Genomic DNA, 25,912 nt, shown 5'->3' with positions numbered 1-25,912 from the left:
ATTGCAAAAAAAACTGGTCAATGTAGTTGCTGGAGGTGTTTCAGCACGTTGCGTAGCATTCGAAGCCGTGAAATATACTCGTTGACCATTCTCCAGATGCACCGCCAAATGTATAACAGTAGGATGACGTTCGTGAATTGGAAATGCGAATATACGCCAAATCGCTTCATTACAGTTCACATAACGACCAACTTGATAGCGTGAAATTTCATCGTTGGTATTTGAGGATTGCAATCCAAAAACCGCCATATCACTGCCTTTCGTGACATATTTGCAAATATATTTTATGGACTTAATTGAATTGCAGTATTCAACGTTGCAATGTGTCTTGAACGTTTTAGAAATAAGTAGCGAATATGGAACAATCCAACTGTTGTCGACAACGAAATCCATTCTTTTCACTTTCGTTGTGACAGTTCGACCGTTGTCATCTGGTGATCGACGCCGATACAGCGGATACCCATCGTTGCCAGTGACAGTCTCTGCCGTTAATTTCCGTGGATATCGTTTAGAGCACTTTCCATCGACCACGCAAGGTGATTGGGGATTGATCACACCACACGGTCCATGAATCATATTAGTAGTAACAACATCATGTAGGTCTGGATCGACTTCATGATCAGGAATCTCGGCACATATGATATCATCTATTTGGTCAGGCTGAATTCTTTCCATTAACCAAATAAGAATGTGTGCGTGCGGCAGGCCTCGCTTTTGCCATTCGATTGAATACATCCAGCATCGAGTATCTCCAAAGACGCGTTGTTTAACAATAAAGTTCACCAGGGACCGAATTTTTTGCCTGAATATACGTGCTGTGATGTCGTGTCTATCATTTAATGTTTGTCCGGGAAGCAGCAATTGAGTAATTTCTATACATTTTGGATTACAGGTAAAAGTAATAAAGAGATCTGGCCGGCCGTAATGACGAATATATGTATTTGCATCTTGTGCATATTCATGCATATGACGTGGGTTACCAATGTACGTCGCCGGCAGAATAGTTAATCGACCAATATTAGCTGCATTTCCTTCAGTACTAACTGCATCACGTAAATGGATGTACTCCTCAGAACGCAGTTTGCCTTGGTTCAACCGAATAAATGTTAAACGTTCCGTTTCTATTTTTACATACATGTCAACGCAATACTGCTGAAACGATCGACGAAACCACAGCAAATAGTTGTCAGCATTTTGATGAATCATCAAACGATATGCATAACAATTCATTGAGCTAACTTTGTTTGTAGTTTCTTCACCTGAAATTCAAAATTTGATAATTAACCATTTCAAAGACAAATAATACAGACATTAACCATTATTAAGATACTGATACTTTACCATTCAATGGATTTATCATTTTAATATTAAAATAATATCCATCTTCTCCTTGCCAAATCATCAGTGGGTATTGCAATGCGTCATATGATCGATGAGTTTCAGATATTTGTTGCAGTAGCCCAGTATCGCGACGTGTAAGCAAAATATTGCGTTTCTCCAATTATTCACCAACAATCAGGATGGCAACTTCGTCTACTGTTGGAGCATTAAATGTGCGTTCGTGTGTTTCAGATGGTCGTTTATCTGCTTTGATGACAACTTTATAGTCATCATTTGGCATTTGCTCTAAAGCACTCTTAAACAACCTGACCAACGCATGATGTTCATGAAGCAGACACTGCAAGTCTTGAATAATTGCTCGCTTCATTCCTGCATTGACCCCTAGGCGTCGATCAAGGTGTTCTTCCATGTTGCCCATGAAATATATTTGTAAAAATTTATTCTGTCTATCTTCGAAAGGTAGTAATGATCCAATTCTCAAATCCAATGGTGGATCTGTCCTTGTATCTACAAAATAAAAACCAGACAGTATTAACTGGGTTATAAACACTTTTTCTGTGGGAGAGTAGAGTTCAGTATTAGCAAATATAATACATACCAGTAGATAAAGTAATTTATTCTTTAACTACATTCTATGTAAGTACAAAAATAAATACCTTAAATGTCGGATTAAATCCTCCTTCTTCAATAATGTCTGCCTCAAACGACGTCATTTGGAAACAACTATTGTATTTTGGAGTATTTGCAAGAAAGTGGCGTGATTCTTGTGTTTCGCCACAAAGCAATGAATACAATGGCTCATGTGGCGCAGTCAACACTGGCAATTTTACTTGACCATTAAGGCAGCATAATCCAGGCATTTCTCCGGAAAACTTTAATGCACCAAAATACTCGCAAACAACGTCCATTTGCCCAATGCAAACGCTAGGATGCAAGCTGTAATCATTGCTGCAATCGTATCGAAACGCTGCTCGATTCAAATCAGCTAAATATCTTGTTCTGCGTCGCACATTATCTATTTGTTGCCTTCTGTTGTTCGCTCAACGATTCTGCATTGCCAACCGAGCTGTTTCACGGGCTGCTTCACTTTGCTCTCGTGATTGAGAAGTACGAAGTCGAGCCATACTATCGCGGCGCTGTTCACGTGCAATTTCTTGTTCTTCTTCAGTCCTTTCATTTGCAGTATTTTGTATTCTTCTTGCATTACGGCTTTGTCGGGAAAGATTCGATCGTCTTGGTCGCGGCATTATTAATTAAACTTCACTTCACTTCAATCCACTTGTTAATTATTTATTTAATAGAAATAGTTTTAATATTGATTTCTTACAAATATCAAATTGTCATCCATACGTCAATACATAGCTGTCATTTTACGTCAATTACGTAGTTGTCATTTGCGTTTTGTTATTCCAAGTCTGATTCTTTTTTGTTATACCACGTTTTATAGTGACTGACGTTTCATGTCAAGTCACACGGGAACGATGTCGAACGGGATAAAAAGTATCCTATATCCATCTCCTGGCTCTAACCTCCCTACCAATTTTCAGCCGAATCTGTTCTGCCGTTCTTGAGTTATAAGTGGTGTGACTAACTCGACTTTCTTTTATATATATAGATAATCGAAAGGAATGTTTATATAATAGGCTTCCACATAGGCTTCCCATCAATGAAAAACATAAATTAGATTTGAGGTAACATAAAAATTGTTACGTTGATCAGGTCAAAGTCTCTAAAGATATGGTGTGAACACACTAACACACACATATATATATATATATATATATATATAACAGCATCTGGGTTATGTCAAAATAATAATGCATTAAATTTGGAATTGCTAATGCTGGTGAAGCCACGTAATCATAAGCGAGTATAGAAAAATAAATGAGGATTTCTCCTCTAAAATTGTATTACTGTGTTAATTTTGTATTTAGAAGGTAATCACCAAAAACTGCTAGTACTTGTTAAGGATCCTTCTCTAATCAGCATGAGATTCGAACCCTTGTAGTCGAAGAATGCACAGAGTTTAATTTGATTCTAGTTTCTATTATATTGGGCTCTTCTGGCATTTTTCTTATGCCTTAGTGATCACCACCATCAACATGTCAGCCGACGCAAATTGCAAGGTATAGGCCTCCCCCACAGATGGTCAAAATGACCGGTCATGCGTTACCCGGATCAAGCGTCGTATCGCAAGTTTAATTATAACTTAGGTCTACCAGCAGAGAGAAGGGGAGCGGCGACGGTCACCTCGTCTACCGGCTTGAGGTCATATATATATAATACTGCTAATAACAATCCATCCAAGAAGGAAAATATGTCATTAATTTTTGTAGTAAATATAATCATTTTTGCAAAATTTCACTAATCCTCAGTGGGCCAATGTAGAGGTTTATGTTTTGCATATTCTTTATAAAGGAAATTTGAAAAAGGTTTGTTTTTGTTTTGCATTGTTACTCTGATAAACGATGTCTTATTGAATAAATACTTGTGATCAAAGATAAAAGGAAAAAAATAAATAAACTAACATCGTAAACCGAATCATTTAACGATTTCCTGGTTTTGTGTTTAAAACATCTATGCCATTCGGCAAACCACTTAATAGTAGGTGTGTACGGGAAATTCGGACACGACCTGTTCCGTATTTTTGCAATCTCCTGTGTGTATGTCGATCGTAAATTTTTAATCTTTATTTTAACTTCGCTCTCATTAAGTTTTATGCCGGTGCACGACATGAATTCGCCGATTATCGCCTGATAAGCTTTCTGTCTTTTATCTTTTAATTTATAGCTCTCGTGGTCGGAGTTCCATAGATAATCGTGGCTTAAGTAAAGTTTTACAAATTGATAAGTCTCGTTTTCGCCCCACCTCATCATATCTGTACATTAATCTAGTTGTTTACGAAACAAACAACGGATAAGTAATATAACATCGATGTTATCACTGACATTTAGTAACATTTGACAATCAATGACATAACATTCTTTAGATACAGATTAGCAAACAAAATTTAATGTTGGGAAAATTATAGATTCTCCAGCACTCTTTCAAGAAAGAAAAAAAACTTGATTGTAATGAGCGCCAACAATTGTAAAGAAATTCAAAAATACTTTTAAATGCCACTAATTTTAAAAACGTATAAGTATTTTTTGTCATAGTTTTCTTGGTTGTTTCCCCGAAAAACCTGTGTTTTTCGGACAACAACGGCAAATGCATCGAAGAATAAAATATTTAATATGAAATGCATCGAAGAATGAAATATTATTGTTTAATATATGAATGTTTATATATTAAACAATATTTAATACAAACGCCTAGTGAGTGACAGAATAAATATAAATCAGTCCAAAAACCTAGCCAAGATTTAGAGTAAACAGGATCAATGACATTAAAAGAAAGAGAATAGATCCCCATCTTTCCAGACTTTTGATAGATGTAGAGTAACTTTTTGTCCTCATATTAAAGCATTATTAACTTCTAATTACCAAGATATTAACTGGATAATGAATAGAATAGTAACGCTAATGCGCATAAATATTATTAGTTTAATTTTTGGTGTCAACAAACCGTTGTGTAAAAATTTGAAAAAAAAAACTACATTGGTGAACTCTATTAAGTGCAAAAGTTGTTTTTGTTTCAGCCTTTAGAGGCCCACTCGAAGACCTCCCTTAAAGATATGCGGGGGATATACCATAAGATATTTTGCAACGCACAGGATGTTGCTGTCCATCCTGTGGAAACTTGTCTTCTTCTTCTTCTTGAAGTGCCTCTCCAACTAGTGGAGGTTGGCTATCAGCTTCCTGCTCTCTTCCTTATTTTTGGTTCTGAGTAATAGCTCAGACTCTATACGCTTACGAAGGTCTTCCTTTATGGTCCAGGCCTCACACCCGTACAGTATAATAGGCCAGATGTAACAGTGAAGCAAACGGGTTCGCAGCTTGATGTTGATGCTGCGACTACATAGCACTTTCTTCATCGCGTTGAAAGCGCCACGTGCAATTTCAATTCGCGTCTTTCGTCCTCTACTGCTGATTTTAATTTTAGATTCCTGTGATCTATTTTATTTGCCCTTTATTATACACCATAGATAATAATTAAAAAAAAATACAACTTTATTTCAATAAGAAAATAATTTATTATTGGTAATTACTAAATTAAATTAGGTAAAATGACAGGAGAAAGGAAAAAAAAGTTTAACTTATAAGTTTATATATATTTGATAGCTTCAGTTCGTCTTTGGTCTTGATATAAAAAAAACTTAGATATGTTACAAAAAATAAATATGAATTAAAATGTAATTATTTGTCAATACCACATGCAGGCATTGATGGAGTTAACATTTTTTTGTCAATTCCGATATCCTGGCTTCGCTCACTAAGTTTTAATTTTCCAACTGGAGCCTCAGAGCTTTGTTCAATTCCATCTGTCTAAGTTGCGATGCGATATATTTTCCGTAGACGTCGAATTCGTCTTCACAGGCGACCGAGTCCGCGGAGGTGGAACAGACAGAATCCGTCGAACAGTCAGGTGGTTCGAAGCAACTTTTTTTCTTCTTCATGCAGCTTGGACTGCCTTAGTCCTTTTCATCTTTCACGCATATCGAATACTCCGGCATGGGCATCTTGCATTCGTTGCCAACTTGTGCACACAGCGGGTCGTTGGCTAAGTCTGCAATGTTGCTGCAATACTGGAGGTCCTGGTCTAGCCATATTTGGCACAACGAGTAGACTTCAGGCATCTTTCGGGACTGAAAAAGAAAGTAGGTATAAAAAACACTTGTAAAACAAACGTATACGCATCTCATGTTTCATATAAACTATGAATATTTAAAAAAAATATGGAATAACATCAAAAAGTAGGGTAGTTTAAGTTATTATGTTAAAGTTATTCAAAAACTGGTTTTAGTGGCTGTAAAAAATGGCAGACATTAATATATCTTCATTTTGTTTAAGATATTGGTATATTGATAGCTTGAAGTGGGAGGGCCAGATAACACATAGAACAGATGGTCATATGGTTCTAGAGTGGAGACAGGAACAACAAGGAAGACATCCACTTTTAAAATGGATAGATGACCTCGTTAAGGTCAGCGAAATAAGTTGGACGCTGGTGTCCTCCATCCGTCTATATTAGATACTAGCTGATCCCACAAAACTTAGTTTTGCAAAAAAAAAAATTAATTAACAAATGTAAGATAAGGGTTTATCATAGAGGGGTAAAAATTTAGGGTTGTATGTATTTTTGTTTGCTGTATCATAAAGAAATAAAAACAAAAAAAATCGTCAAAAATTAAAAAAAAAATTTTAAGGGTGAACAACCCTTATCACTTAGGGGTATGGAAAATAGATAGTAGCCGATTCTCAGACCTACTGAATACGCATATAAAATTTGGTAAAAATCGGTCGAGCTGTTTCAGAGGAATTCAAGTTCGAACACCGTGACACGAGAATTTTATATATTAGATAATATATATATATATATATATATATATATATATATATATAGCTAGGATGTAAGCTGTAATCATTGCTACAATCGTATCGAAACGCTGCTCGATTCAAATCAGCTAAATATCTTGTTCTGCGTCGCACATTATCTATTTGTTGCCTTCTGTTGTTCGCTCGACGATTCTGCATTGCCAACCGAGCTGTTTCACGGGCTGCTTCACTTTGCTCTCGTGATTGAGAAGCACGAAGTCGAGCCATACTATCGCGGCGCTGTTCACGTGCAATTTCTTGTTCTTCTTCAGTCCTTTCTTTTGCAGTATTTTGTATTCTTCTTGCATTACGGCTTTGTCGGGAAAGATTCGATCGTCTTGGTCGCGGCATTATTAATTAAACTTCACTTCAATCCACTTGTTAATTATTTATTTAATAGAAATAGTTTTAATATTGATTTCTTACAAATATCAAATTGTCATCCATACGTCAATACATAGCTGTCATTTTACGTCAATTACATAGTTGTCATTTGCGTTTTGTTATTCCAAGTCTGATTCTTTTTTGTTATACCACGTTTTATAGTGACTGACGTTTCATGTCAAGTCACACGGGAACGATGTCGAACGGGATAAAAAGTATCCTATGTCCATCTCCTGGCTCTAAGCTACCTCCCTACCAATTTTCAGCCGAATCTGTTCTGCCGTTCTTGAGTTATAAGTGGTGTAACTAACACGACTTTCTTTTATATATATAGATAGATAACTAGCTGATCCGGCGAACTTTGTTCCGCCTTAATGGCAATAAATAAGCAGATTGTGTTTTTTTTTTGGAAAAATACAAAAAAAAAATTAAATAACTACATTAATCATTCATTATTATTTCTGTATTTTAGTACATAGGTTGCTCTTCACTTAAGTACCTTGTGATACACGACATTTTTTGTTTTATTATCAGGCGCAAAAACAAACAACGCAGATGGTCTTCCGACCCGTGAACATGCCACGTATAATTGACCATGTGAAAAACATGAATGTTCTAGATTTAAACCACAAACTTTTAAGGATTGGCCTTGTGATTTGTTGATGGTCATGGCAAATGCAAGACGTATCGGAAATTGAAGTCTTTTAAATTCAAACGGCATATCGGTTGGGATCTTCGGGATCCTCGGAATGAGAACTTCCTCACCTTTGAATTTTCCTATCATTATCGTAGCGTAAATTACATTGTTCATCAATTTACTAACCACCGAACGCGTACCGTTGCACAGTTTTGGTTGGTTTATGTTTCGAAGCATGATTACTACGGAGCCAACCTTTAGGCGTAAATTGTGCGGTGGTAAGCCAGGCACGTCCAAAGAGTTTAAAAATTCAATTGGATAGTTGGTGGCTTCATCTTCATTTGTGACGCAGTCAATAGATTTGAATGAATGCATTGTTCCAATGATCTTATTTTGAATTATGTAGTTCAGGTCATCTACATCTTTATTCTTAGCCGCTAAAATTGCTCGCTCACTCAACCATTCATTATTTTTGTGGTTAGAAATAATATTTGGAAATACATTGTTGATAAGTTCGTCTTTTGATGAGACAAAATTACAGAAATTGTTTGGAAATGATATTAATCCGCTCGATTCATCGACAAGTACTTGATCATTACCGATAGTCAGCAATTGCTCCGAGAAATCTTCAGCAGATGTATCATTAAGCAGTGTAACTCTCATGTTTGTTGTCAGCTGCACATAGTGAAGAAACTGCAGCTGACAACCATAGATTTGACGATTTGAGGCAAGCGTTTATTTCATCGACAGCCGTAGATCTTGGAATTACTGGCAGTATTTGGCGGAAATCGCCAGACAGTAAAATCATTACTCCTCCAAAACATCTCGAGTCATTGCGTAAATCTTTTAATGTTCGGTTAAGTGCTTCTAATGCACGTTTATGCGCCATTGTGCATTCGTCCCAGATGATGATTTTCGATGCCGCTAAAACTGGCCATTGCTGAGTGTTTTGCAATATTACACGTTGGTTCTTCAATAGTTTGAAGATTTAACGGTAATTTGAATGCTGAATGAGCCGTACGGCATCCTTCTAACAATGTGGCTGCTATTCCAGAAGAAGCAACTGCAGCCGCTATGTTGGATCTCGCCCGAACAGTTGCTAAAACTAATGACATAAGGAATGTCTTGCCAGTTCCACCAGGGGCATCTAGGAAATATAAACCACCATTTTCATCAGCGATTGCCTTCATTAAAGTATCATAAACTTCCTTTTGTTGGTAATTTAACAAGGGTACATTCCTTTGAACTACTAAATCTAATTCCTGGTGATCATATTCACGTTCCCGTTCCAATTCTCGATTAAATGCGTCATTCATTTCACGATTTGGCGCTGGCATTCCTAACCTGATTAATAAATTACCGCACATGAGGTAACACATATCTTCGATCAAGAGTAAAGCACGATTATGTATCTCCTCATTCATCTCAATATCGTGATTTCTGGAACTGACACGACTTTGATGTAAAATATCTTCTGACATACTATCCTTGTATTTGTGCCACAGGTTACATGGGTTTGATGGAAAACATTAAAAAAAAGAAATTATGATAGCAAATAATGTGCGTATCTGACTTGGAGATGCAGAGATAATGGCTTCAGCGATTGTCGTATCCCAATGGGTATCGTTTTCTAATAAGTTCAATTCTTCACATGCAGCACTATATGTTGGGAATGTTACACCATTAACAGTTCGTAGTGTCTCAAATGAAGTTGGCCCACGCACATTTACCAGCAACAACCGCAAATAGAAACATTCATCAATCTTTGGATGAACTGTATACATACGACCAAGAGCATCAGTAGAACGCACATCTGGATACCCAGGAACCGCATCACCTTGCTTCCGTCTTTGAAAATTCTTGGATGAAGCATTCCAAGTATAATAACGTGGCATCTCCGAGTAAAGCAAAGTTCGTGCAAACTGATCGCTTTGGCAGATTGCAAAAAAAACTGGTCAATGTAGTTGCTGGAGGTGTTTCAGCACGTTGCGTAGCATTCGAAGCCGTGAAATATACTCGTTGACCATTCTCCAGATGCACCGCCAAATGTATAACAGTAGGATGACGTTCGTGAATTGGAAATGCGAATATACGCCAAATCGCTTCATTACAGTTCACATAACGACCAACTTGATAGCGTGAAATTTCATCGTTGGTATTTGAGGATTGCAATCCAAAAACCGCCATATCACTGCCTTTCGTGACATATTTGCAAATATATTTTATGGACTTAATTGAATTGCAGTATTCAACGTTGCAATGTGTCTTGAACGTTTTAGAAATAAGTAGCGAATATGGAACAATCCAACTGTTGTCGACAACGAAATCCATTCTTTTCACTTTCGTTGTGACAGTTCGACCGTTGTCATCTGGTGATCGACGCCGATACAGCGGATACCCATCGTTGCCAGTGACAGTCTCCGCCGTTAATTTCCGTGGATATCGTTTAGAGCACTTTCCATCGACCACGCAAGGTGATTGGGGATTGATCGCACCACACGGTCCATGAATCATATTAGTAGTAACAACATCATGTAGGTCTGGATCGACTTCATGATTAGGAATCTCGGCACATATGATATCATCTATTTGGTCAGGCTGAATTCTTTCCACTAACCAAATAAGAATGTGTGCGTGCGGCAGGCCTCGCTTTTGCCATTCGATTGAATACATCCAGCATCGAGTATCTCCAAAGACGCGTTGTTTAACAATAAAGTTCACCAGGGACCGAATTTTTTGCCTGAATATACGTGCTGTGATGTCGTGTCTATTATTTAATGTTTGTCCGGGAAGCAGCAATTGAGTAATTTCTATACATTTTGGATTACAGGTAAAAGTAATAAAGAGATCTGGCCGGCTGTAATGACGAATATATGTATTTGCATCTTGTGCATATTCATGCATATGACGTGGGTTACCAATGTACGTCGCCGGCAGAATAGTTAATCGACCAATATTAGCTGCATTTCCTTCAGTACTAACTGCATCACGTAAATGGATGTACTCCTCAGAACGCAGTTTGCCTTGGTTCAACCTAATAAATGTTAAACGTTCCGTTTCTATTTTTACATACATGTCAACGCAATACTGCTGAAACAATCGATGAAACCACAGCAAATAGTTGTCAGCATTTTGACGAATCATCAAACGATATGCATAACAATTCATTGAGCTAACTTTGTTTGTAGTTTCTTCACCTGAAATTCAAAATTTGATAATTAACCATTTCAAAGACAAATAATACAGACATTAACCATTATTAAGATACTGATACTTTACCATTCAATGGATTTATCATTTTAATATTAAAATAATATCCATCTTCTCCTTGCCAAATCATCAGTGGGTATTGCAATGCGTCATATGATTGATGAGTTTCAGATATTTGTTGCAGTTGCCCAGTATCACGATGTGTAAGCAAAATATTGCGTTTTTCCAATTGTTCACCAACAATCAGGATGGCAACTTCGTCTACTGTTGGAGCATTAAATGTGCGTTCGTGTGTTTCAGATGGTCGTTTATCTGCTTTGATGACAACTTTATAGTCATCATTTGGCATTTGCTCTAAAGCACTCTTAAACAACCTGACCAACGCATGATGTTCATGAAGCAGACACTGCAAGTCTTGAATAATTGCTCGCTTCATTCCTGCATTGATCCCTAGGCGTCGATCAAGGTGTTCTTCCATGTTGCCCATGAAATATATTTGTAAAAATTTATTCTGTGTATCTTCGAAAGGTAGTAATGATCCAATTCGATGGTGGATCTGTCCTTGTATCTACAAAATAAAAACCAGACAGTATTAACTGGGTTATAAACACTTTTTCTGTGGGAGAGTAGAGTTCAGTATTAGCAAATATAATACATACCAGTAGATAAAGTAATTTATTCTTTAACTACATTCTATGTAAGTACAAAAATAAATACCTTAAATGTCGGATTAAATCCTCCTTTTTCGATAATGTCTGCCTCAAACGACGTCATTTGGAAACAACTATTGTATTTTCGAGTATTTGCAAGAAAGTGGCGTGATTCTTGTGTTTCGCCACAAAGCAATGAATACAATGGCTCATGTGGCGCAGTCAACACTGGCAATTTTACTTGACCATTAAGGCAGCATAATCCAGGCGTTTCTCCGGAAAACTTTAATGCACCAAAATACTCGCAAACAACGTCCATTTGCCCAATGCAAACGCTAGGATGCAAGCTGTAATCATTGCTGCAATCGTATCGAAACGCTGCTCGATTCAAATCAGCTAAATATCTTGTTCTGCGTCGCACATTATCTATTTGTTACCTTCTGTTGTTCGCTCAACGATTCTGCATTGCCAACCAAGCTGTTTCACGGGCTGCTTCACTTTGCTCTCGTGATTGAGGAGTACGAAGTCGAGCCATACTATCGCGGCGCTGTTCACGTGCAATTTCTTGTTCTTCTTCAGTCCTTTCATTTACAGTATTTTGTATTCTTCTTGCATTACGGCTTTGTCGGGAAAGATTCGACCGTCTTGGTCGCGGCATTATTAATTAAACTTCACTTCACTTCAATCCACTTGTTAATTATTTATTTAATAGAAATAGTTTTAATATTGATTTCTTACAAATATCAAATTGTCATCCATACGTCAATACATAGCTGTCATTTTACGTCAATTACATAGTTGTCATTTGCGTTTTGTTATTCCAAGTCTGATTCTTTTTTGTTATACTACGTTTTATAGTGACTGACGTTTCATGTCAAGTCACACGGGAACGATGTCGAACGGGATAAAAAGTATCCTATATCCATCTCCTGGCTCTAAGCTACCTCCCTACCAATTTTCAGCCGAATCTGTTCTGCCGTTCTTGAGTTATAAGTGGTGTGACTAACTCGACTTTCTTTTATATATATAGATAATCGAAAGGAATGTTTATATAATAGGCTTCCACATAGGCTTCCCATCAATGAAAAACATAAATTAGATTTGAGGTAACATAAAAATTGTTACGTTGATCAGGTCAAAGTCTCTAAAGATATGGTGTGAACACACTAACACACACATATATATATATAACAGCATCTGGGTTATGTCAAAATAATAATGCATTAAATTTGGAATTGCTAATGCTGGTGAAGCCACGTAATCATAAAGCGAGTATAGAAAAATAAATGAGGACGAGGAGATTTCTCCTCTAAAATTGTATTACTGTGTTAATTTTGTATTGAGAAGGTAATCACCAAAAACTGCTAGTACTTGTTAAGGGTCCTTCTCTAATCAGCATGAGATTCGAACCCTTGTAGTCGAAGAATGCACAGAGTTTAATTTGATTCTAGTTTCTATTATATTGGGCTCTTCTGGCATTTTTCTTATGCCTTAGTGATCACCACCATCAACATGTCAGCCGACGCAAATTGCAAGGTATAGGCCTCCCCCACAGATGGTCAAAATGACCGGTCATGCGTTACCCGGATCAAGCGTCGTATCGCAAGTTTAATTATAACTTAGGTCTACCAGCAGAGAGAAGGGGAGCGGCGACGGTCACCTCGTCTACCGGCTTGAGGTCATATATAATATAATACTGCTAATAACAATCCATCCAAGAAGGAAAATATGTCATTAATTTTTGAAGTAAATATAATCATTTTTGCAAAATTTCACTAACAATATTTCACTAGCAGTGGGCCAATGTAGAGGTTTATGTGTTGCATATTCTTTATAAAGGAAATTTGAAAAAGGTTTGTTTTTGTTTTGCATTGTTACTCTGATAAATGATGTCTTATTGAATAAATACTTGTGATCAAAGATAAAAGGAAAAGATAAATAAACTAACATCGTAAACCGAATCATTTAACGATTTCCTGGTTTTGTGTTTAAAACATCTATGCCATTCGGCAAACCACTTAATAGTAGGTGTGTACGGGAAATTCGGACACGACCTGTTCCGTATTTTTGCAATCTCCTGTGTGTATGTCGATCGTAAATTTTTAATCTTTATTTTAACTTCGCTCTCATTAAGTTTTATGCCGGTGCACGACATGAATTCGTAATAGCTCAGCAGCGCTCGCGATTCCGGTCCACTCTCTAATGTTACGAAGCCACGACTTCTTTCTCCTACCAACCTTCCTTTTACCAGCGACCTTTCCCATCATGATAAGTTGAAGGAGATTGTATCGTTGGTGTCGAAGAACGTGTCCCAAGTAAGCGATTTTCCTTCGTTTTACTGTGAGCGTAAGTCGAAGTTCTGAAACGAATCGGTCATATACGCGCAATATGACCGATTCGTTTCAGAACTTCGACGTTGGTCACCTTCTGAGTCCAGCTTATGGACAGCATGCGTCTATATGTCCACATTTCGAAAGCCTCTATACGCTTACGAAGGTCTTCCTTTATGTTCCAGGCCTCACATCCGTACAGTATAATAGGCCAGATTTAACAGTGAAGCAAACGGGTTCGCAGCTTGATGTTGATGCTGCGACTACATAGCACTTTCTTCATCGCGTTGAAAGCGCCACGTGCAATTTCAATTCGCGTCTTTATTTCTAAGTCGCTATTCCAATCTTCGTTAAGCCATGTACCCAGATATTTGTACTTTTGAACCATTTCCAGATTTTGGCCTGATACCGTGATGTTCGTGGTGGTATCAGATGCGTTAGAAATGACCATAAATTTCGTCTTCTTAACGTTCATTTTGAACTTGTATTGTTGATGTTGTTGAAGGAAACTTGTGAACAGTGGCAATCCTACATAATTAATACACAAAGTGAGAATTGAAAAAAAAAATGTTGAATTGAACCCGCGAAATACGAATGCATGTCTCAGTCCTCTACTGCTGATTTTAATTTTAGATTCCTGTGATTTATTTTATTTGCCCTTTATTATACACCATAGATAATAATTAAAAAAAATACAACTTTATTTCAATGAGAAAATAATTTATTATTGGTAATTACTAAATTAAATTGGGTAAAATGACAGGAGAAAGGAAAAAAAAGTTTAACTTATAAGTTTATATATATTTGATAGCTTCAGTTCGTCTTTGGTCTTGATATAAAAAAAAACTTAGATATGTTACAAAAAATAAATATGAATTAAAATGTAATTATTTGTCAATACCACGTGCAGGCATTGATGGAGTTAACATTTTTTTGTCAATTCCGATATCCTGGCTTCGCTCACTAAGTTTTGAATTTCCAACTGGAGCCTCAGAGCTTTGTTCAATTCCATCTGTCTAAGTTGCGATGCGATATATTTTCCGTAGACGTCGAATTCGTCTTCACAGGCGACCGAGTCCGCGGAGGTGGAACAGACAGAATCCGTCGAACAGTCGGGTGGTTCGAAGCAACTTTTTTTCTTCTTCATGCAGCTCGGAAGGCAGTCCTTTTCATCTTTCACGCATATCGAATCCTCCGGCGTGGGCATCTTGCATTCGTTGCCAACTTGTGCAAACAGCGGGTCGTTGGCTAAGTCTGCAATGTTGCTGCAATTTTGGAGTTCCTGGTCTAGCCATATTTGGCACGACGAGTCGACTTCAGGCATCTCTTGGGACTGAAAAAGAAAGTAGGTATAAAAAACACTTGTAAAACAAACGTATACACATCTCATGTTTCATATAAACTATGAATATTTAAAAAAAATATGGAATAACATCAAAAAGTAGGGTAGTTTAAGTTATTATGTTAAAGTTATTCAAAAACTGGTTTTAGTGGCTGTAAAAAATGGCAGACATTAATATATCTTCATTTTGTTTAAGACATTGGTATATTGATAGCTTGAAGTGGGCAGGCCAGATAACACATAGAACAGATGGCCACAGAGGTCATATGGTTCTAGAGTGGAGACAGGAACAAAAAGGAAGACGTCCACTTTTAAAATGGATAGATGACCTTGTTAAGGTCAGCGAAATAAGTTGGACGCTGGTGTCCTCCATCCGTCTATATTAGATATAATCGAAAGGAATGTTTATATAATAGGCTTCCACATATGCTTCCCATCAATGAAAAACATAAATTAGATTTGAGGTAACATAAAAATTGTCACGTTGATCAGGTCACAGTCTCTAAAGATATGGTGTGAACACACTAACACACACATATATATACATATATATACATATATATATAACAGCATCTGGGTTATGTCAAAATAATAATGCATTAAATTTGGAATTGCTAATGCTGGTGAAGCCACGTAATCATAAAGCGAGTATAGAAAAATAAATGAGGACGTGGAGATTTCTCCTCTAAAATTGTATTACTGTGTTAATTTTGAATTGAGAAGGTAATCACCAAAAAACTGCTAGTACTTGTTAAGGGTCCTTCTCTAATCAGCATGAGATTCGAACCCTTGCAGTTAAAGATTGCAAAGAACTCAATTTGATTCTAGTTTCTATTACATTGGACTCTTCTGGCATTTTTCTTATGACTTAGTGATCACCACCATCAACATGTCAGCCGACGAAAATCGCAAGGCATATGTCTCCCCCACAAATCGACACAATGACCGGTCATGCGCATGCGTGTCTAGTCATATCGCAAGTTTAATTACAACTTAGATCCACTAGCAGAGAGAAAGGGGGCGGCGACGGCTACCTCGTCTACCGGCTTGAGGTCGCCACTCGAGCACCTCAGTTAAAACGGTCAGTTGTACGAGCGACTGCCACTTCAGACGGCGCGACTTTACGAGTCAGGTTGGTTGCATTAGCTCTTAGCATAGCCCTCTCTACTGCTCACTGTGTGATCCTGTGCCTTCTTATAAGCCGGGGAAGACACGGCATTAGGCGAGTCAATTCCGTTTACGTTAAATGTAAGGATAAGAATATATTATAATTGATCCAATACCAACTTTATTTTTAGAAATCTGTAGTTCACATTCAAGTTCTTAAATTAAAGTGTTTGTTTTAAAATCGATTTTTGCGTACCTTTGATCAATAATTCCCACAAACATTCATCCTAGCATTTCTAAATTCGAATGATATAAAAGTGATTTAGTAAAAAATGGGCACTCACAAAATCATTAGTCCAGGCCATTTCTGATCAATCACATCTATTGCAATTATGGGTTAAAACTGAAAATAAATACAATATCTAATCTATTATAATCTATTAATTGTCTTTGTTTCATTCTATAGATGCTCTTTGCAAAGCATAGGCCTCTCCCAAAGATATCTTTGGGGGATATACCATAATTGCCAGACTGGACAGGCGGGTTGGTGTTGCCAGTCCTCTGGAAACTTGTTTTTAGCAGTGGCAATCCTATATAATTAATGCACAAAAGTTTGAATTATATAAAACTGTGTCCCGAGAATCCAAACCAAAACCTACGATCTCAAGTCTAAGTCCTGCCAACACTACCACTGCTGAATGAATGGCGAGTAAATTATTGAGTATTAATATTTATAACTAAACTATATATTTACATTACTGTTATTAATATACTGAAGCCTTATGCAAAGTTTCTTCATTAAAAATTGATTTTAAAGATAAGAACTCAAAATATTTAATTGCTTGAATACAAACATAATACAACATATAAAGTTTTTACCAGTACATTCAAAGTTGTAAACACTTCGAGAATCTCATGTTCTTCTATTAGGTTAAATACTTAACACTTAATTTTATAAGTGGAAGGCAGTAGCCTTCCACTTTATGTTTCATTTTTTAATTTCATTCACAGAAATTATCACCAAACACTGAAAACTTGAATTCTGTCAAATGTCATTATGTCACTGACAGCTAAATGTCATTTTTGAATTAAGAACTGGTTTTTTCTCTATTCCATAGATATAACTAATATTTATTTACAAACTGTATATATCATCTATGCAGCTATGAAACATCCACTGCTAGCTACATAGCAAATAGATTTCCAATGTGGTCAGTTGAAAGCAGCCTGTATTCAATGTCTTATATATATATATATATATATATATATATAGAAAAGTGTTTATTGGCACTAGGATTTAAAATGTTAATCTTTTCGTAGTACATAACCCTGAGATTCAGTATTGGGCTTGATATTATGTATCCAATTAGCTCATTCATTTGGCAATAGTTACTGAAGCTGAGGTCTAGCTTTGATGTGCTAAACTTGTGTGACAGACCATGTCTTGGATGAAGTGGGTACTTGTTCATGACCCACGCCCTTAGAAATTACCATAGATATCTACATAATTTAATCAATTTTATGGTAGAAAAATTTAATCACAAATTTCAAACTGTCTTTGTGTGCTTTGCATTTGCACTATTGATGCCCCCTAGAAGCCTTTAGTAAGTAAAACACATCAAAGGTTGTAGAGTTCAATAGATTTATAGAGTAGATCTTGGGAATGAAATGAAATTGTTCTTTAGAGATGCTATTTATTATATTTAATGTGTATACCAGATAGTCCGTCAAAAAAGGAATTACAAATCACACACACAGATCAAGGAAACAATATATATATAAAAGAACAAAATAACATGGATAATAACTAAATAAGAAGAAATAATTTATAAACAGGTACAATAGGTAGTATTATTATTCGAGGCAATATCTACCAGACAACATTTGGATGGAGATGAGAGACATGAAGTAGAGGGCAGTTTAGGTGTACACAATAAAAAAAAATTAAAATATACTATACATTTCAGACTGTAATACACTTGCACATTTATATACACACATATATACAAATACATTACTATACACACATACATTAATATAAACATATACATCGAAAAGTATTATATAAATACAAAAAAAAAAAAAAACAAATGCTACACAATATATTCTATATAAGAGGCCAAGGAAGTGATCTTTTCCCATTTTTTAAACATTGACAGTGAGAACAGTGAAAGATTTCTCCATAAACAGTAGAATGAGTAGGAATAGTCAATCTAGTTCTCTGATGATCTAAGCAACTTATCATGATATAAGTTTTTGTTCAATGAACTTAAATTTATAACAAGATAATTTAGAAACATTAGGTAGGAGTGTTGTATTACCTCATACAAGAGTTATTAATTTTAAAATATCTAGATTCTAGATTTCAGTACCTTTTTCTAGAGTATAGAAAAAGATACAATAGGCTTTTCTTTATTCGTAATGCAACCTTTATGCACTTATAACATAAAATAAAATGTACATTTCATGAAAAATAAAATATCTGGCAATTTTTAATGACACATTCAATTAAATATGAAGATAGTTTAATCATTACATCATCAATTTAGCCACAGGATGCTCTGCTTTACATAGGCCTCTGCCATAAATTTTTTAAAGGAAATGCCTGCCGCTTCCAACTGGCCCACAGGATCTGTCCACATCCAGTGTCTTCTGACAATCTTGACAAGTTCATCCCTTGCTACCCTTGCCAGAACTATAACTTAACATAACTTAAATGTTGTTTTAGTATTTTCATATTTTTACGTATATATATATTTATATTAAATATTATAAATAAAAAATACTCATCCATGTGTAATATTAATTTTTTATGTTTATTTTCAGAATAGATTTTTGCAAAAAAAGGTTTCAGCATAAGCTGTGGTGGTTAAATTTTAAAACTTAAATGAATCAAGTTATCTTTTTAATGTTTTATTATGAATTGCATTATATATAGGTGACTTGAACATGTGCTGGAGTATGACTATGTGATATAGGAAATAAATGTAAAAAATAACCAATGGAAACATTAATCAATTCAAGAATACGATCTAGCCAAGATAATAGTAATTGTGATTAAAGGAAATATCTTAGAGATTTATGGCATCTCCATAAAAAAATTTATTAAGATAAACCATGCAATAGTATCAGTGACCTAAGATAGATCTACCATTAGTTGCAAACTATAAACACAGTCAAATAGGCATTTTTTAACCTGGTAGTTTAATTTATATAGATAGATATATAAAGATATATATATATATATATTAGCTATACTGGTTTGAGGAAAGCAGATGACGGAAAGACATGTATTCAGTAATGAAAAATTTTACGAAGAAGAAAAAAAATACAAAATATTAACATGAAATTTGTATACTTACATTGCTATATAAAGCTGATGATTGCCTGTTTGTAGGAATATGCTTCATACATCGATCCATTTCGTTAAACCAAACCAAAGAAGGTTCATATATACAATTGGGACTGGACTTTTTTATTATTTTATGAATTTGCTGTACGTACGTGGTTCTTAAATTTTTAATCTTTATTTTTACTTCTCGTATACTGAGACTCTTCATTGTGGAACGTTTAAATTCGGTTGCAATGTCGGCGTAGGCTTTATCTCTTTGGTATTTTATTTTGTATCCCGGATGTGCGGGGTTCCAAAGGCATTCGTGTCTTAAATATAGCTTTACAAATTCCAAAGTGACGGTCTCGTTCCATCGCATCTTAATTAAATGATTTTCACATACATAATTTAGGTGAAAAACCACATACGTAATAAATAGTGAAAATTTGCGCAAACTATAACAAACAATACAGTTTGATGTTTGGCACAGAGAAAAAACTAATTACTTTAAAATTTGTAACTTTGACATTTAAAATTCAGGGATACCAGTGTAGTTAAGGAATTTTCCAGGATGTGTGCATATTGTGGTTATTTATTAAATTATTTTGAAAAATTCGATCGAGCGATCTGATTAAAATAATTTCAGACGTATATTTTACTAAGCCACATCTTCGAAATTACTACTATTCTTTAATAATAAGAATAGTCGTAATTATAATTAATATAGGTTTTTTTTCGCTTGACTTATTTAAAAATCAATATGAAAAATCTGCTGAGCAGACTTTTGATTTAAATCGGTTATAATTTTTTTTAATCACTTAAAAGTGCTGCCTTTCTAATTTATTTTTTGTTTGAAAAAAAATAAAAATTTTGGAAAAAGTAATACCAGCTAACTTATAGGGAGAAGGATTGTGTAGGATTCTTATATTCTGAGAGTCAATGAAATCTAGACCTCCGTTGTTTTTAAAAAGCTAATAGTATGTGTTAGTATGTTCCAAACAAAGGTAGGGCCGCTGAACCATTATTAAATTTGGGTTATCGCGGCTTTGGCAGATAAACGGTACTAAAAGTGTTTTATCTGCAAAATAGTCCTAAAAATGTAATTATCCTTTGCCCGACAATTAAAATAGTTACGAACCCTTGCCAGAGATACCCTTAATATTCATGAGATTAAATTTCTACTAACGTTATAGTATAAAAAAACTAATTTTTGTATGTAGTACGTGAATAATGTTTAGATAATATTTGCTCATTAAACAGAAATTTTTACACTTCAACCTCTTACAGAGTAGCTATAAGAGCGACTGCGAAGTATATATATGGCTGGGTGCTAGAAAGATAGAGAGTTAGGTGTGTCGCTATTCTTCACTGCGCTGTAATTTCTACCACGCATGTATTGTTGGTACTTAATACATCTTTACGAAAGCTTAAATAATAATATATGCCATTTTACATTTTAATCGCTATTTTGTTTTGTAAGTATTATTAATATAATATTCATAATTAATTAACATTACAAAATATATGGAATTATATATTTGATGCCACACAGGCCTGTGATCTCTTTTATTCTACCACACGCCTACTTTGCTTAAAAAAATACAGGTCAATTTTTTTAAAAATGTTATCTGTGCTGTTCCGTTTTTTGTCCTGTCAGAGTATTTAAGTTTTTGTTACTCTTTTCCGTAATAATGAAACTTAAATAACATAATGTCTATTGGTCATAAAAACTAAATGTTTCTTTTGTTTTTGTTGACAGCGTTTAGTTAGTTTATTAAAGATTAGGTTATTTAAAAAAAATTAAGTTTATATGGTAAGTATGAGCTGTGTGAACCGTATATTTTGGCCATAAATATTACGAGGTTTATATACCGTTATAATTAACATGCAAAAAATAGCTTTAATATTTAATAAAAATCTATTTGTTTAAAAAAAAAATAACTGTCACTGATTGTCAATGATTAGCAAAACATAATTTTATTTTAACAACATGATATCTGCATTCCGCATTCACTTCAAATTATAAATATTAAAAAAATATTAACGGTTCCGCACAAAGAAATACCACTGCCCAACTGAATGGGCGAAGTTTTCAAAGAAGTGCAATGTTATTATTACTTTTTCTTCTTCGCTTCATTATAATATTTATGAGTTAGCTAACTCTAAAAGTGTCTCTTCAAAGCTAGTAGAACGACTCTACTTTTAGTTATTATATATCTTTATTATAGATATGCCTTTATTTTACAATTTTCTTATTTAACCGTTACTTCATTTTTGAAGATCGTGTAAGTCTTGTAACGTCTTGACGGAATCGATGTTCCATATTATATTATCCTCTGTTTTCAAGACAGTAGTAATGGCGACTCAGGTCATTGATATCAGATCATCGGGTGGGTGATGGTCCGCGTGGTATTTTATCACCTCACCTTGTTATTTAAGTTGTCTTTGGGCGATGTGGCTTAATTTTTTATAATAATAATATTTAATTATGATAATAATAATGTTTATTAACACGGTTTAATTATAAAGTTACAGTTCTTCTCAAGTTATGGCGTGACCAAAAAAAAATGTTTTATTTTAACATAATATATAGATCATTTGTAAGCAAAAAGATAATATAGCTATTTTTAATCATTCTGTATGAAGTGATCACTCTTAAATAAATATTTTATTATTGTTACACGGTCTATGACTTATGATACAAAGTTTACAAGGACATATAGTAAATAATAATTAATTTTAATATAAAGTAATCCTAATTTTGTAAACGCTTTTACTTCCTTAACTATTATAACTTTATTATTTCTGAAATCATTTATTTTTAGACAATGTGTACCGTACATTAATTGACAAATGAGCTATGAATTCACATATTTATTTCTTTTATAACTACATATAACCTATCATATATACATAGGTTTCACGTAACATGTTCTTTTTTTAAATTCTAAATGACTTAATCAAATATTAATTCAAATGAATACAGTTGAAATAATGAATAGTGTTTTAAAGTCAATCTGTGTGTTTTTTCTAAATATCTCACAGATTGAACTCTTTATTAAGTTTATCAGATTAATCATTATGTAAAAGAGTTTTGTGTTTAGTTTAAAAATGGAATGCGTTTGAATTTCGAATACCGGTCATTATAAACGAATTACATCACGAAAATAAAAATGTCTAGATCACTAAATTGTTCATTTTAATTTTTCATTCGCATTGTCCGTACACATGTCACTGCGTGTAGATTATAAGATTAGTTTATTTATTATTTTTATAATGGTGATAAATTACTGTAATATGGAAAAGGTATATTTTTATTTAAATGTACGTAAATATTTTTTTAATTTTGTTGTTTTAAAAAGCTTGAACGTTCGCTACTGGGTAAGATAAAGATATTTTTTTTTAACATTGGAACTTTTATTCAGAACTCTTATTGATCTCCAAATTATTATTTTTTATTTTCGATTCTACTCTGCTTCGCAAGGTGACATAGTGGAAAAGAAGTAGGAAGAACCTCCACAACGAGACATCTTTTAATAATGTTTATCAATACAGATTTATACATATCCACTTTATCAGATGTAGCCTAAATGAAATAGAAATAATCAGGCGACATCACTGCCAAGGATTCTTGTCATTTAGATATTCGTTTATTGAATAATAAGCCTTTACCGTCAATTTACTTTGAATATGCGTTTTGGATTTTGTAAATGTAAGTCCAATGATGTTTTGCGGAATTTTATTAGAAAAATCTGATTCCGTTTATTACAAATGAATTAGATACTTTTTGGAGTCGAAACTTTGGTACACTATGGACTTCGTCAACTTTTTAATTTAATTTAATTATTGTAAAAGTACAAAATATTCTCATAAATATTTTGTGAGGCAACTATAAGAATTCTTCGCCCTAAGTCGTAAATAACGCGGATGGCTATTTTTTTGTAAATAAACATGTTTTCAAAATCTGCACTTCTTAAAGCAGTAATACATAAGACATGGTGGCGTGGAAATAACTAAAATAAACCATTCATATGTAGCTTTCTCGCTCCGTATTACTGGCCACTAAATCCACCATACTTTTATGTAAAATAATTCTTGGACATTTGAATTCAAAATTCGAACGCCGATTTGAATTCGGACGCCATCTTGTGATTTCTGTCATTGCGTTAGAGTCGCGTGAATTGTAAATACTCTTTGTACATATGTGAATACACCTTTGTTAACACTTGGTTATCATCTTCCTCGCCAATGTGCTCGGGCGGTAACTCACCTGGAGTGTATGTATGTATATATATACAAGCCATTAAAGGGCAGAGGTTATGTACATATAAATAGACAAAAGGCTGCCGCTGATAAAAGCACCGGTTTGAAGCGGTCTGCGTCAGTGACAACCTTAAGGTCTATCTACTTTCTCGGTGGATATCCTATCCTATCTATCGACCTTAGGAAAGAGACAATAGGCTAATTACGGTTTCGTAGAGCGTTATCTCTGTCGCATGAAATACAACGACTGACAAAACGTCACATACGTAGCGTGAGACAGAGATAGTGCTCTTCGAAGCCGAAATTAGCCGATTTTCTCTTTCCGAAGGTCGATGTGCAATATTTATCGCCGGGTACTGTACTTTTTGATGGTGATGAAAATGAAAGACAGTTGTGACATATTAATGTAAATGTAAGAATAAAACAAATGAAGAAATAAAAATAAAGCAAAACATAAAATTTAAACTTGAAGTATTTTGGAGGGAAAGCGACAAAAGTGACGTGATGAATGAAAGGATTAGGAATAAATGAAATTGATAATGAAAAAAAGATGAGAACGCAAATAATATGATAAAAAATAGACCCTGTGTACTCTAGACAGGGGAAGTACGAGGGGTCCCCAAAAGCAGTGTCCTTTAAAAAGAAAGGACCCTATTAGACCCTAGACGTTTGTACGTGTAATGACAATTTGGTTCCAATCAAAATGGCCGCGACAATCTGACAGATGGTTTGAGTTCAAATCGGCGTACTAATTCTAAATTCGAATTCGCAAGAATGATTTGAAAATAAAAAAAAAATTGTGTCGCTACTGGCCAGTAATACGGCGCGTTTTCACGTAAACGCTATGTATTTATAGTTTTTTTTTCTTTTTTAGATTAAATACGTAAGTTTGGAGAGGCCGCTTATTCTGAGCTATAATAAGAAATATATTTCTTATTGCAATTTTACTGCTCGGAGGTACAGTCGCTATGATTCGAAGTACACCGTTAGCGCACACGGCGTCTCATTGATACCCTTGGATAACAGGATTTTGGTCAGTTAATATTAAATTAATATATATATAGAGAAAGACATCTTGTTGCATTACGTATTGTGTAAATATTCCTTTGAATATATAATTTTTAGCCGACTAAATACAGTGTGATTGGAGATCAGTGTGCTTTAAATGGTGTATGTTTAGCACAAAAAGCTTTCATGCTTTTAAAAACTGCTCAGTGATCACTCATAAATATGTAACATTGATTAATTTTTCTATAGGAATGCGGCAGGCGAATAACTTCTGCCTGTACAAAGTACAGTACCCGGCATTAAATATTACACATCGACCTGTGGAAAGAGACAACTGCACGGCTGACGAAACGTCACGTAGGTAGTGTGTGACAAAGATAACGCTCTACAAATCCGAAATTAGCCGATTGTCCCACTCCAAAAGTCGATGTGCAATATTTATCGCCAGGTACTCTATATACAGATAGTATACAATAACTAATTCTAATATGCACTAATTCGAATTTTGAAAACATTTTTCCTAACTGTAATATCATTACTTTTGAAACGATTGATTTTCATACAGTGTGCAACAGATATAAATCCACCTGTTTAAACCTTTTACACAGATAACCAATAATTCTTTATATAAATGCGATAAATTTTCTGAATTTTTATTACAGTTTGTGTTTGCAGTTTTTAGTGGAGTCTTGGTTTAAAACACTCTTCCTGGAACACAGTAAATTTTGTATTATGTTATTGGCATACTAAAGGATCTCTTTAAAAACTATAATTTATTTAGTAGGTTGTTTGATTTTTTTTATTGCGTCATTGTCTGCGTTTGACCACCAAC

The 25,912-nt window shown here is 34.7% G+C and overlaps 2 protein-coding genes across 5 annotated transcripts; both read right to left on the bottom strand.

Annotated features, from left to right (window-relative positions):
- Positions 1-5,513: 5,513 nt before the first annotated feature.
- LOC137919058 (uncharacterized) lies at positions 5,514-12,223 on the bottom strand. Of its 2 annotated transcripts, XM_068762026.1 has the most exons (4): positions 11,767-12,223; positions 11,119-11,617; positions 10,913-11,036; positions 5,514-6,088 (listed from the first exon to the last, which is right to left on the bottom strand). In XM_068762026.1, exons 1-4 carry the CDS (start codon positions 12,016-12,018, stop codon positions 6,043-6,045), a joined length of 921 nt encoding a protein of 306 aa, XP_068618127.1. In that variant the 5' UTR covers positions 12,019-12,223; the 3' UTR covers positions 5,514-6,042. The 2 variants fall into 2 exon arrangements, 1 of the variants encoding a protein (XP_068618127.1); XR_011106714.1 differs by lacking the exons at positions 10,913-11,036; positions 11,119-11,617; positions 11,767-12,223 and adding an exon at positions 6,933-7,545.
- A 2,547-nt stretch (positions 12,224-14,770) lies between these two features.
- LOC137919059 (uncharacterized) lies at positions 14,771-20,284 on the bottom strand. Of its 3 annotated transcripts, none has more exons than XM_068762029.1 (3): positions 17,358-17,500; positions 16,823-16,881; positions 14,771-15,362 (listed from the first exon to the last, which is right to left on the bottom strand). In XM_068762029.1, the coding sequence occupies exons 2-3, from the start codon at positions 16,841-16,843 to the stop codon at positions 14,952-14,954; spliced, it is 432 nt and encodes a 143-aa protein (XP_068618130.1). In that variant the 5' UTR covers positions 16,844-16,881; positions 17,358-17,500; the 3' UTR covers positions 14,771-14,951. The 3 variants fall into 3 exon arrangements, with proteins under 3 accessions (XP_068618130.1, XP_068618131.1, XP_068618129.1); XM_068762030.1 differs by having other exon boundaries at positions 17,364-17,500; XM_068762028.1 differs by lacking the exons at positions 16,823-16,881; positions 17,358-17,500 and adding an exon at positions 19,841-20,284.
- Between the last annotated feature and the right edge of the window lie 5,628 nt (positions 20,285-25,912).

The sequence above is a fragment of the Battus philenor genome, unplaced genomic scaffold, assembly GCF_028537555.1.
Source record: "Battus philenor isolate CCGP_79_NKW_IND1 unplaced genomic scaffold, ilBatPhil1.0.hap1 SCAF_15, whole genome shotgun sequence".
Classification (NCBI taxonomy): Eukaryota; Metazoa; Arthropoda; class Insecta; order Lepidoptera; family Papilionidae; genus Battus; species Battus philenor.
Note: the sequence above shows the minus strand (reverse complement) of the source record. Positions and strands in the feature narration are given on the sequence as shown.

What these genes read in the sequence shown, in the direction of transcription:
- LOC137919058 (XM_068762026.1), bottom strand. Translation starts at nt 12,018, where the DNA reads ATGGACGTTGTTTGCGAGTATTTTGGTGCATTAAAGTTTTCCGGAGAA. An exon ending in AATGATAAATCCATTGAATG is followed by an intron (nt 11,037 to 11,118) that starts GTAAAGTATCAG and finishes TTTGAATTTCAG; the next exon opens with GTGAAGAAACTACAAACAAA. An exon ending in CAGCAGTATTGCGTTGACAT is followed by an intron (nt 6,089 to 10,912) that starts GTATGTAAAAAT and finishes TTTCTTTTTCAG; the next exon opens with TCCCGAAAGATGCCTGAAGT.
- LOC137919059 (XM_068762028.1), bottom strand. Translation starts at nt 20,188, where the DNA reads ATGCGATGGAACGAGACCGTCACTTTGGAATTTGTAAAGCTATATTTA. An exon ending in CATCAGCTTTATATAGCAAT is followed by an intron (nt 15,363 to 19,840) that starts GTAAGTATACAA and finishes TTTCTTTTTCAG; the next exon opens with TCCCAAGAGATGCCTGAAGT.